Consider the following 13,449-nt stretch of genomic DNA (forward strand, 5'->3'; position numbering starts at 1 on the left):
CAGTAACCCCACCCAACACTAAGGGCAATTTTGGACACCAAGGGCAATTTGTCATGGCCAATCCACCTAACCTGCACATCTTTGGACTATGTTCTATGTGGGAGGAAACCGGAGCACCCGGAGGAAACCCACGCACACACGGGGAGAACGTGCAGACTCCGCACAGACAGTGTCCCAAGCCAGGAATCGATCCTGGAGCTGTGAAGCAATTGTGCTAACCACAATGCTACCGTGCTGCCCAAACACCAGGAGAATGTGCAAACTCCACACACAGTGATCCAGAGCCAGGATTGAACCTAGGACCTCGGCGCCGTGAGACAGCGGTTTTGAGGCCACCATGACTCCACTTCTTGAGTTCTGCATAAGTCATATTGGGCTCCTATTTCTCTCCACAAATGCTGCCACACCTGAATATTTTCCAGCACTTGCTGTTTTCATCAGATTTCCACCATCTGCAGTATTTTGCTTTTATTTAAACTGATGTTACCTACTTGGCAACAATTCCCATCTGTGAGTCTAAAGTGTTGAAAGATTTGCATTTATCTAGTGCCGTTCACAACCCATAGGGTGTTTGAATTAAGCGTTTTAGACCTAACTTAGTTTCCTTCAACAGCACCTTCAAACCCCGCAACCTCTACCGTCTCGGAGGGCAAGGGCAGCAGATGCATGGGAACTCCGCTACCTGCAAATTTCCCTGCAGGTCACACGCCATCTGACTTGGATATTGTTGAACGAAAGTAGCAAATACAGAACAAGGTTTATTTTTATAGTTACAATACTCCTCCACTCCCCTAAGGGTCTCCTTCCCCAACCTGCAGCTAGGCCGAGGTTTTTATCCAGCTGGGGCTCTCCTTGTAAAGGGCAAATCCCACCCCCTTAAAGGGGAAGGCCTGCCTGCCTTAAAGGGGAAGTTCATATTCCAGGGAGTGGTATGTACAGAGTTTGCTTGTGTTCATTAAACCTGCTTGTGTTTCTTGTGTGGTCGCTTCCTTAAAACCTAACACTGGCGACGAGGGTGCGGGTAGCTGCAAACGGCGCCATTTCCTCTAAGCTCGGTCCCCTTTTTGAAGCCCCAAGAGGTCTCCTCACCAGCCGCAGACATCAGGAAGCTTGAAGTGTTCAACGCGGGAAACGACAATTGGTCGCAGTATGTTGAACGGGTGCAGTATTGTTTCCAGGCAAACGGCATCATCGGGGACGAGCGCCGAACCGTTATCCTCCTCACAGCTAGCTGGATGCCCACCTATGGCGTAATCAAGAGCTTGCCATACCCCGATGCTGTGGCTCGTTCGTGGAATTGGGCACCCTGGTCGGGGAACATTGCAATCCTCAGCCACCTGTAATGGTATAATGCTATCGCTTTAATACAGCTGAATGAACTTCGGGAGAATCCGTGACGGAGTTTACAGCCTGCCTCTGGAACCTTGCAGGTTATTGCGAATCCGGAGCTTTGATGGCTGAGATGCAGCGTGATAGACTAGTCTGCGGGATCCAAAATGAATTGACCCTGCGTAAGCTACTAGCTGAACCAGAGCTGGTCCTCAAGAGGGCCAGGGTGATAGCCTTATCACGCACAGACAGTAATCATTACATTTGGAAAAGTATTTGGCTGTAAAACACTTTGGTGCATTCAGAGCTTGAATGACTCTCGTTGGCATTCTTTTTAGTAAATATTTTTAAATTCTAAATTTCGAGTACCCAATTATTTTTTTCAATTAAGGGGCAAATTTCTAGCCTGCACATCCTTTGGGTTGTGCAAGCACGGGGAGAATGTACAAATTCCACATGGATGGTGATCCGGGTCCTCGGCACCACGAGGCAGCAGTGCTAACCACTGCGCCACCACGCTGTCCCTTCTTTTCAGTAAATGACTTGGGTCGGAGTTGGGGGGGGGGGCTAAATCATTTTGCTCTGTGCCCCTGTGTCTAACAGCCTCCTTCCGTCCCGTCCTCCAGAAAATGAAGACCCTTTGAAAGTCCATTAAAAACAATAGTCAACTTTATTCCACTGAATTTCATAAATAGAGTCCCTTTAGATCATAAGATCATTGTGCGCACTAGGAATGATCTGTAAACACTTGGCCCAAAACCGCAAGCTTTGAGCTGAAATGCTGACTAGGGCAGCTTAGTATCGGAACTCTTCTTTTATTTGTCCGCTTATTTATCGTTTTCCCATCTTGGGCTGTCCGCATTTTCTTGCTGTATTGATGATATTGCTCTGAAGCACGAGCTGCTGATAGTCCCATCCTCATGTACTGTGAGGCACGGAAGCCTTGCATCAGTCCCTCGACTTCCCACCGGTCCTCCTTGTGTTGGCTGCAGCAGTGTAAGGCGGCGGGATCGATGGGGTGTGCCTCGGTGTTGAACAGGTAGCCACCGGCACCCAGTACACATTCCCCGTAAGGTGTGGTGACGGTGTGGAAGGTGGTGCCGTCGTTATGGAGGAAGTTGTCGGGGTCAAAGAGCAGGTAGAGATACTTCACCGTCTCTGCCAGGAAGAAAGACTCCATGCGATTGTCCAGTTTGTGGTCCCGTAGGTCCCGCACCTTAAATGCAAGAAAACAAGAGCTGATCATCAAATCTGTGAAAGACACGGTGTGGAGATGCAGGCGTTGGAACTGGGGTGGGCACAGTATGAAGTCTTACAACACCATGTTAAAGTCCAACAGCTTTGTTTGGAATCACTAGCTTTAGGAGTGCAGCTCCTTCATTGGGTGAGTGAAGAGGTGGGTTCCAAAAACACATATATAGACAAAGTCAATGATGCAAGATGATACTTTGCAGGTAATTAAGTCTTTACAGGTCCCGACGGTGCAACTGGAGAGAGTGATAATCACAGGTTGAAGAGGTGTGAATTGTCTCAAGCCAGGACAGTTGGTAGGATTGTCTATGTGTTTGTGGAACCCACCTCTTCACTCACCTGATGAAGGAGCTGTGCTCCGAAAGCTAGTGTTTGAAACAAACCTGTTGGACTTTAACCTGGTGTTGTAAGACTTCTTACTATAAAGGACACAGCAGGTGTTTTCAAGCTGGATTAAAAGAATTCTGTCACACTGTCGCCTTCTGGCCCCACCACAATGATCAGCAAGTACATTACCAGCATGCGGTCGGACTCTGAGCTATCTCATGCAGATAGATTGGAGAAGCTGGGACTGTTGCCCGAGAGAAGATCGATAGCAGGCTTGAGGGGTCTGGACATAATAGATCTGGACATAATAAAACAAATTTGCAGGGCAACTGGGAAAAAGGTGAGGGAGTGGGATCGTGTGCTCTTGCACATGGCCGGCACAGAAACAACGGGCTGAATGGCCTCCTTCTCTGCTGTAATTGTTCTATGATTCTATGTATTGCAGAAATAGCCATGTACATATGTAAGCACGCACTGTGGAATATGAGCATGTTGTAGCCAGTCCTTGTGCTCACCCAATATTAAGGCATACAATAATCTTTCTTAATACAAAGAACAAAGAAAATTACAGCACAGGAACAGGCCCTTCGGCCCTCCCAGCCTGCGCCGATCCAGATCCTTTATCTAAACCTGTCTCCTATTTTCCAAGGATCTACTTCCCTCTGTTCCCCACCCGTTCCTATATCTGTCTAGATGCATCTTAAATAATGTCACAAGTAGGCTTACATTAACACTGTAATGAAGTTATCTTTTTTTAAAAAGAGTACCCTAGAATTTGTTTTTCAATTAAGGGGCAATTTAGCGTGGCCAATCCACCTAACTGCACATCTTTGGGTTGTGGAGGCGAAACCCACACAAACAAAGGGAGAATGTGCAAACTCCACACGGACAGTGACCCAGAGCCGGGATTGAACCTGGGTCCTCAGCACCTTAGGCAGCAGTGCTAACCACTGCCCCACCGTGCCACCCCACACTACAATGAAATTACTATGAAAATCCCTTAGTCGCCACACTCCGGTGCCTGTTCGGGTACACGGAAGGAGAATTCAGAATGTCCAATTTACCTAACAAGCACGTCTTTCGGACTTGTGGGAGGAAACTGGAGCACCCGGAGGAAACCCACGCAGACATGGGGAGAACGTGCTGACTCCGCACAGACAATGACCCAAGCCGGGAACTGAACCTGGGTCCCTTACGTGCATTTGCTGGCAGGAGCAACGAGCTAGAAATCGAGATCTGATGTGAAAAGTTTCCTACATGACAATGGTGACTACACGCCAATGATACTTCACTGTACAGCACTTTGGAATGTTCTGAGGTTTTGCAAGGCACCATATAGATGCTGAACTCCACCCCATAATGAACTGGTAACTTTTTTAATCCCCTGCTCCCCCAACCACCCCAACTCTATTGATCCAGAATTGGTTGGAGTACAACCCAGTGAGTAGGAACCACGGCGTACAGGAATTGCTGCCAAACCTGAACAGGTTTGGTACTTACTGTAGCAAAGCCACAATCCACACGGCTGATCTTTTCAATGGCCTCAATGACGTCCCTGCCCAGTTCCAGGAGAGTTGGATCTCCAGTTGCTCGATACAGATACATAGCGCTCTCCACAAGCTCTGTAACAACAAACCATCCACTTTAACAGTCTGACTCAGGCTGGCAAAAGTCTATTACCTTTGGGCAGCGCATCCATTGCACTGAACAAGGACAGCAGTGGGAAGTGGGAAGGTTCCAAAAGCCAGGAGTCGGCTGTATGTTCGCACAGCTATATTTTTTAACATGGCAACCAAATCGAAAAGACGGCTGATTTAAACGTAGAGTCCCTCACTGCCATCCTGGGTGTAGCAGCAGCCAGCCAGCGCCCCCCCCCCCCCCCCCCCCCCCCCCCCGGCAGGACACCTTCTCCTGCACCCACAGTGATGGGCCTGGTTGCTGTATCTATTTGTTTTAAATTTCACAATTTTGGAGAGGGGCCTCCATGGTGAAATGCCTTCCCTCTTATTGACCTTCCATTACACCCTGTTGTTCTTCTCGAGCTGCAAGGCCTCTTGATTGCCCCTCCAGCTTAGAGATCCCACCAGGAACCTGAACTGGAGGGAGAACCCGTCTCCAGGCCAACTAACGGGGCAACCCTGTCAATCTCCTCAATTACATTCACAAGGTTTGTTCATGTTAATTACATTTTTACAGTGAAGCAAAAGAGGTGATGGATATAAATTGACGTTAAGCACATATAAATAGGGGATACCCGATTAAGGGACTTTTATTTATTCTGTTTAAAACATGTATGAATAGGGGATAGCTGGGACACTGGAATGAGTGGAAGGAGAGCCGTGACATTGAACATGTCAATGAACTCTCTCTAACCAACTTGGATCCCATTAACACCCCTTTGAAAATCAAAATGAGTGACTATTTCCCTCTGGGAGTGTTTTGGACCTGGAAACAGTCTCAAATTCTGTTGCCACTCCTGGTGGGAAAATCCAGGCTGCGGCGTTCGATATGGCTGCATCAGATTCTGGTGAGTCCAGAACACACTGTCTAAGCTTTGCATCGTCCCAGGTGTGTTTTGTGGAACCGGGGGCAGGGGTTGAGAATCAGGCTGCCGATTAGTCCACTTCTACACTCCAGCCAAAGACTGGTTATGACCCCCACGGTGTACAGAGTAAAGCCAACGAGAATGCTCGTAATTTATTAGGGCCTGTCTGTCTCTGCCTTGTTTTTAAAAAATAAATTCAGAGCACCACCCAATTTTCTTTTCCAATTAAGGGGCAAATTAGTGCGGCCACCCTGCACATCTTTGGGTTGTGGGGGTGAAACCCACGCAGACACGGGGAGAATGTGCAAACTCCACACGGACAGTGACCCGGGGCCGGGATCGAACCGGGTCCTCAGCGCTGTGAGGCAGCAGTGCTAACCACTGTGCCGCCCTTTCCCCTGCCTTGTTAAGCATCAGGGCCGTTCTATGCAAGGGCATTTAGGGATGGGCAATAAATGCTGGCCTAACCAGCAAAGCCTGCATCCCTTGAATAAATATTTTTAACAAAATGAATAAATACTGTTGTTTCCTTTTTAACTGAGCACGGCAAGTACTTTCAGAAAGGCAAAACGCCCACCGCAACTATTTTCAAGAATGGAGGTGGTAGATAATTGGCACACCATATTCTCACTGACGTTCTAGAATCTTCAATCAACCACTCAGCAATACCTGTTATCAGTATATATTGCACTCAGAGAGCAGCTGGGGAAATATTAGAACATAGAACAGTACAGCACAGAACAGGCCCTTCGGCCCTCGATGTTGTGCCGAGCAATGGTCACCCTACTCAAACCCACGGATCCACCCTATACCCGCAACCCAACAACTCCCCCTTAACCTTACTATTAGGACACTACGGGCAATTTAGCATGGCCAATCCACCTAACCCGCACGTCTTTGGACTGTGGGAGGAAACCGGAGCACCCGGAGGAAACCCACGCACACACGGGGAGGGCGTGCAGACTCCGCACAGACAGTGACCCAGCCGGGAATCGAACCTGGGACCCTGGAGCTGTGAAGCATTTATGCTAACCACCATGCTACCGTGCTATTCTCACACACCAATCCTGATTTTGGATGTGCGGTTCATGGTGGACTCAAAGGGAAGGGGAGCAAGGAGAGAGTTGCCACGACTGTAGTCTGATTGCCCCATTAGTGGGCTGGAAAGCTAGACTGATAAGAGACCCGGAACAGATAAACATGTCCCTCCCGGTCAGACAGAAGCAAGCGTGGGAGAGAAGGGACTCGGAGAAACAGAACGTTACAAGACGCTCGACAAGGTTTCCGTTCCCAATGGGGTTGGGGGGGGGGGGGGGGGGGGGGGGGGGAGGAGGAGGGAGGAGGAGAGGGAGGGGACGGGACGAGGAAGGGGGGAGGAGGGGGAGGGGGAAGGGGGGAGAGGGAGGGGGGAGGGCGCGGTGGTGGAGTTAAGGTTTGGCTGCAATCAGGCTTGGCTGGGGTGGCTCCTCACAGTAAAATACCCCAAAGTCACTTGGTGTCCAGCAAAAAAAATGAAGCCACAATAGATTATATTAGTTGTGCATTGTCTGTAACAAAGTGGTATTCATTCAGACTGTGAAAGACTCTTGAAAGCAAATTCCTTTCATGGTCCAGTAACTTTAGTCAGTGAATAACAGCATCATACAGGCCAAAAAGATCTCTCTATGCTGAGTAAGCGGGGACAGCCATTAGCTCGGATAAGTGGCTTCAGTCCGCCTTACTGTCAGAGGTGAAGTCAACCAGGGTTCTTGGTTGCTATCTACAGACACGTGGTAGAAATGCACAGGATAGGGTTAAGCTGCACTGCCCCTTGCAGTTAAATAGCTCAACTGTCAAGGTTCACACACAAATGACTGCAACTTGGTCAAGCAGTCAGGAATGCCCTGTACCCGAGGAATGAGTGCTCTCAGAGCAGTGAAGGGGGAGGTGGTGGAATACTGGCAAGAAAATCTATCGTCTTCTCTTTCCCAAAAGACGTGCTGTTAGGTGAATTAGACATTCTGAATTCTCCCTCGGTGTACCCGAACAGGCGCTGGAATGTGGCGACTAGGGGCTTTTCACAGCAACTTATTTGCAGTGTTAATGTTAGCCTACTTGTGACAATAAAGATTTCTTCTTTCTTCTTCTTTTATAAAAATAAAATAAATAGAATAAAAGAAATGATCGATAAAATAAACTGACAGGAAAATCTAATATACATACATCCGCAACAAAATTAGGAAAGGGAACGTCGGCAAGGGCTTCCCCCCGGATTATATGCACCTGGTATTTAACAGGTTAACTAGTCATCCATCTCATTTACTGCTGGTGGGGGCACAATATCTGCTGCACCTGCCTGCACCAAATGCAATGATTACACTTGGCTGTGAAGTGCTTTCAGACGTCGTGAGGAGGTGACAGGTGCTACTAAAATGCAAAGTTATTTCTTTCTTCACCTGGTCGTAGCGGATAGCCTTCCCGCTTGTCCACCGCTGAACCCTGAGGGATGCTGTAGAATTCGGGGAGACCGCCATACTGCTTCCAAACCTGGTAGTAGTTGTGAAACGTCTTCATGGCGCTATTAATGTCACCAATCAGGCTCTGCGGCGGAAGGAACAAAAGAAAGCATCAGCCCTAGCTTAAAGGGCAACACGTTCCGGTTTTAGATAGAGGAGCCTTTAAAAATAGTCTTAATTTCTTTGCCGTCATGAAGGGCAGAGAAAGAGTTTTCAAAACAGGTAGCTGCAATTGGGTCTTACAAGCTGGTTCCCATTGATGGATCAATCCTGCGTGCCTTGCCTCCAACCAGTTATTTCCCGCTGCAGAAAAACACACCTGGAATTGTTCCCGACAGCAACTTGCATTTATATAGTGCCGTCAACGCAATAAATCAATCCACGGGGCGACTGCCAGGGAGATGCCGAAAGCGAGCAACGTGAGAAAGTTAAAATCATGAGGGGTCTGGACAGAGAAGATAAGGAGAAACTGCTCCCATTGGTGGAAGGTTCCAGAACCAGGAGACAAAGCCTTCTTTGGTGATCAGCGAACAAAGTAATGGCGACATGCGGGAAACCTTTCTCACGCGGCAAGTGTTTAGGATCTGGAGTTCACTGCCTGAGAATGAGGTGGAGGTAGATTCCATCGCAGCTTTCAAAAGAGAAACAGATGGATGGGCCACTGGGGTAAAGGGGAAGGAGAGGTACTCGGTGAATGAGTCAGCACAGAACGATGGGCTGAACAGCCTCCTTCTGTGCATTAGAAAATTGTAACGCTTAAAAAATATAACTTACTAGATTTCATTTTTTTGTTTTAAATTTAAAGCAGCCACTTCTTTTTTTTCTAATTAAGGGGCAATTTAGCGTGGCGTATTCACCTACCCTGCACATCTTTGGGTTGTGGGGGTGAAACCCACGCAAACACTGGGAGAATGTGCAAACTCTACACGGACAGTGACCCGGAGCCGGGATCGAACCTGGGACCTCGGCGCCGTGAGACAGCAGTGCTTTTTTAAAATAAACGCATTTTATTCAAACTTGTATCAATGTAGGTTACAGCAAATAAACGCCCCGGGAAACATTCTTCCCAACAATCAACTATACAGTTTGAGGGCAGCACGGTGGCGCAGTGGGTTAGCCTTGCTGTCTCACAGCGCTGAGGTCCCAGGTTCGATCCCGGCTCTCGGTCACTATCCGTGTGGAGTTTGCACATTCTCCCCGTGTCTGCGTGGGTTTCGCCCCCACAACCCAAAGATGTGCAGGGTAGGTGGATTGGCCACGCTAAATTGCCCCTTAATTGGAAAAAAATTAATTGGGTACTCTAAATTTTAAAAAAAGAAAAAACTATACAATTTGTACAGATTTTTCTCCTTTTTCACCCCCCCCCCCCCCCCCCCCCCCGCGACGAACAGCTCCTCAAACACGGTCACAAACACCCCCCACCTTTTCTCAAACTCCCCTGCTGAGCCCCTTAACTCATACTTTATCTTCTCTAACCGCAGGAAGTCATACATGTCACCCAACCATGCTGCTACCCCCGGTGGCGATGCCGACCGCCACCCCAGCAAAGTTCATCGCTGTGCAATCAGAGAGGCGAAGGCCAAGACATCGGCCTTCCTCCTCTCTATGAGCTCCGGCTTCTCTGAAACCCCAAATATCACCACCAACGGGTCCTTCGCAGTGCCTCACTCCATACCCCCCAATTGATCTCCATTCCCAACTCCACTTCCCTTTTCTCCTTGATCTTCACCACCCGCACGCCTCCCTGCTCCCCCAGCCACTTATATATATATCCCCAATTCTTCCCTCCCCTTCCACATCCGGAAGCAGCAGTCTCTCCTGCAGGGTGTATCCTGGCAATCTAGGGGACCCCTTCCACTCTTGTGCAAAGTCCCTAACCTGTAGATCCCTGAACTCACTACCCCTCGGCAGCTCGACCCTCTCCCTTAGCTCCTCCAGACTGGCGAACCCTTCCTCCAAATACAAATCCCTCACCTTGACCAGCCCCACTTCCCTCCACCTCCTGTATACACTATCCATCCCCCCCGGCTCAAACCCATGATTCTCGCACAGCGGCGTTAGCACCGACATCCCTTCCACCCTAAAATGCCTCCTCAGCTGATTCCATATCTTCACCGTGGACTGCACCACTGGGCTCCCTGAATACCTACTCGGAGCCATTGGCAATGCTGCCAGCACCATAGCCCTCAAACTAGACCCCTTACAAGATTCCTCCTCCATCCTAACCCACTCTGCCCCTTCTCCTTCCCACCACCGCCGCACCTTGTCCACATTCGCCGCCCAATAATAATGAAGCAGATTTGGCAACGCCAACCCCCCCCTGCTGCCTCTGCCTCTGTAGCAGGGTCCTCCCCACCCTCAGCACCTTCCCCGCCCATACAAAGTTAGAGATGATTGTGCCACTTTCCAAAAAAAGGCCTTTGGTATAAAGATCGGGAGAGCCTGAAAGATAAACAAGAACCTCGGCAGAATATTCATTTTCACCACTTGGACCCTCCCCGCCAACGTTAAGTGCAGTGTATCCCACCTCTTAAGATCCTCCCTGGCCTCCTCCACCAGCTTTGTTAAGTTCCACTTATGGAGCTCCGTCCATTCCCTCGCTACCTAAATCCCCAAGTACCTAAACCCATCCCTCGCTACCGTAAATGACATCCCCCCTAAATTAGCCCGCTGTGCCAGCTCATTCACCGGGAATACCTCGTTTTTCCCTACATTCAGTTTGTATCCAGAGAACCCTCCAAACCTCCCCAACAGGACCATAATCCTTCCCATACTCTCCAACGGATCCAAAACATACAGCAAGAGGTCATCGGCATAGGGCAACACCCGATGCTGAGGCAGCAGTGCTAACCACTGTGCCACCATGCCGCCCATAATTTACTGAAATTCATAAACAAACATTAACCATATTATCAACAATAAAGGGAGCACTCTGACACCTGAATCAAGATGATTGTGGGTTCAACGTTCCTCCCCCACCTAAGAGGGGGCCGGTTCAATTCCCAGCTGAGGTGATTGTCTGTGTCTGTCTGGAGATTGCACTTTCTCCCTGTGTCTGCGTGGATTTCCTACGGATGCTCCGGTTTTCTCCCACAGTCCAAACATGTGCTTAGGTGGGCTTCTGGAGCTACAGGGGTAGGGCTGGGGAATAGGTCTAGTTAGGGTTGGGGCAGACTGGGTGGACTGAATGGCTTCCTTCTGCTTTGTAGGGATTCTAACTATTGCTTTCTTTTAAATTTAGAGTCAGGATGGCGAGTGACTTGGAGGGGTACCTGCAGGTGCTGGCGCTGCCACTTCAATACCCGAAAGTACTTAATTTGCTGTACATTGGGGGCTGGTTTAGCACACTGGGCTAGATCGCTGGCTTTGAAAGCAGACCCAGGCAGGCCAGCAGCACGGGTTCAATTCCCGTACCAGCCTCCCCTAACAGGCGCCGGAATGTGGTGGTGACTAGGGGCTTTTCACAGTAACTTCATTGAAGCCTACTCGTGACAATAAGCAAATTTCATTTTCATTTCATTCTGAGATCATGAAAGGCACTATATAAATGCAAATCTTTCTTTTATTAGAGCTGATCCCAATCCCCGGCACATATCTTTCCATTAGGAGTGCTTTATCAACATCCCTCCTAATTTTGAGCATCCTGTCAGGTTGCCCCTATTCTGCTGGAAGGAGAACAATGCTAAACCTCTTTAATCTCTCAACTAGAGCCTTGCCTCTCTGGGCTTTGGATTGGACTGGGAGTGTAGGGACAACCGATCATTGAGTTTCAAGAAGGTGCTTTGCAATGATAACAGGTCCAACTAGAACCACGTTGTCAAGCAACTGCCACCCAACCCTTAACTGGTGGTCATGCATTTTTGGAGTGAAACTTTAGCCAACGTTAAAAGTATGCAAAAAGGAACCATCACAAAGGAGAAAACAAAAAAGAATAAAAACACGAGGATCGAGCTCAGCCCAACAGCCCAGCAATTCTGACCTGGAGTCCTGGCCAGAAAGCTTCTAGAGACTGGAAGACAGGCATGGAGATGGTGCCCTTGTACATCTGAACCCACACATACCAGTCTTCAAACTTTGTGTAATTCTTAATTACTTTATCATATTCTACGAGAAAAAGAAAGAAATTAGAGGAAGGAACAAAACTGGGATTAATTTTTCAACAGGAGTGAATATAGTTTTAAAAAAACAGAATTATTCAGTTCCTCTGACAGCTGGTGTTCGATACAATGAATAAGAGTCACTCTCGGTTAGTGTTTGCGTTGGTCAATCAGAGTCTGGCCCAGAATGTCCTGTGTCTCACCAATGTGACAGTAATCACTGTTCCAATTATTATTACACGGAATATTTCCAAAGTACACGTTGTACGATTGCTCACTTCACAAACTTCTCTTGTTGGCACACTGGTTTATACAGAACATCGACTATTTTAAATCAGGTTCGCAACCTGTTTAATTTCACAACTTAACCAGATGATATCAAAGGGCATTAAACGTGCAGGTGTGTTACCCGCAGGAAAATCACGCACGCATTCAGCAGAACACTGCGATCGGAATTTCCTGAAAAGATGCACCGTCGCCACAATGCAGGAGCCGCATTGGGTCATACGCCCCCACCCCCGCAATGGAAACGCACATTTAATCGATTGAAATCGAAACATAAACAGGCGTGAATTTCCACAATCATTTGCGCCGTTTTCGAGATAGTTGCGCCGAAACCCTCTGCTGCTCATTTAGGCAGCTCTGCCCCACGGCTAGCTAATGCAAATTTCCTGGAAAACCTGCAAAGAATGAGTTTGCGGAGATCCACGCCTACAGATTTAGGCACAGAATAGTCCAGGGGCACTGAAAGGATTAAAACAGGTTTAGCTGAAAAATGCTCTTTAGCAAGATAAACTTCCAGGCAGGGAGAAGGCAGGACCTATGAATGCTCTAGGCTAGATAAGGAATGGGACAACAGTTACTGGGACAGAAGGGCAAGGTCAGGTCAAGATATCGGGCCTGAGGGCAGCATGGTGGCGCAGTGGGTCAGCTCTGCTGCCTCACAGTGCCGAGGTCCTAGGTTCGATCCCGGCTCTGGGTCACTGTCTGTGTGCAGTTTGCACATTCTCCCCGTGTTTGCGTGGGTTTCGCGCCCACAACACAAAGATGTGCAGGCTAGGTGGATTGGCCACGCTAAATTGCCCCGTAATTGGAAAAAAAAAATGAATTGGGTACTCTAAATTTAAGAAAAAAGATATAGGGCCTGGTATTTGGGCGAGAACAATGCAGAATGTGTATCCTCACAGGAAACAGGTAACTCAAGTTTGAGACATATGTTTCACACCTGACTAAGTGACAAGATTAATGGTGTGTGTATGTAACTAGTTACGTTTTAAAAGGTGATTCTGTTGTGGATCTTTAGTCAGTCTTGGTCTGCCCAGGATTATTGCTCCCTATGTTGGAATAAAGCTTTGAAAGCGGGTCGGGGGTCACTTCCGGCTGGGTCACTGTCTGTGCGGAGTCT

At 48.4% G+C, this 13,449-nt stretch overlaps 1 protein-coding gene across 3 annotated transcripts in view; it reads right to left on the reverse strand.

Annotated features, from left to right (window-relative positions):
* Window positions 1-1,979: 1,979 nt before the first annotated feature.
* Window positions 1,980-13,449, reverse strand: part of edem2 (ER degradation enhancer, mannosidase alpha-like 2) — a 44,732-nt gene continuing 33,262 nt past the window's right edge. For all 3 annotated transcript variants that reach the window (XM_038803629.1, XM_038803628.1, XM_038803630.1), the window contains 4 exons: window positions 11,927-12,051; window positions 7,888-8,032; window positions 4,408-4,529; window positions 1,980-2,545 (listed from right to left, as the gene is read on the reverse strand). In XM_038803629.1, the coding sequence (XP_038659557.1) occupies window positions 2,057-2,545; window positions 4,408-4,529; window positions 7,888-8,032; window positions 11,927-12,051 (881 nt within the window). In that variant the 3' untranslated portion in view covers window positions 1,980-2,056. The remainder of the gene's footprint in view (window positions 2,546-4,407; window positions 4,530-7,887; window positions 8,033-11,926; window positions 12,052-13,449) is intronic.

Source organism: Scyliorhinus canicula, chromosome 7 (assembly GCF_902713615.1).
Source record: "Scyliorhinus canicula chromosome 7, sScyCan1.1, whole genome shotgun sequence".
Lineage (NCBI taxonomy): Eukaryota > Metazoa > Chordata > Chondrichthyes > Carcharhiniformes > Scyliorhinidae > Scyliorhinus > Scyliorhinus canicula.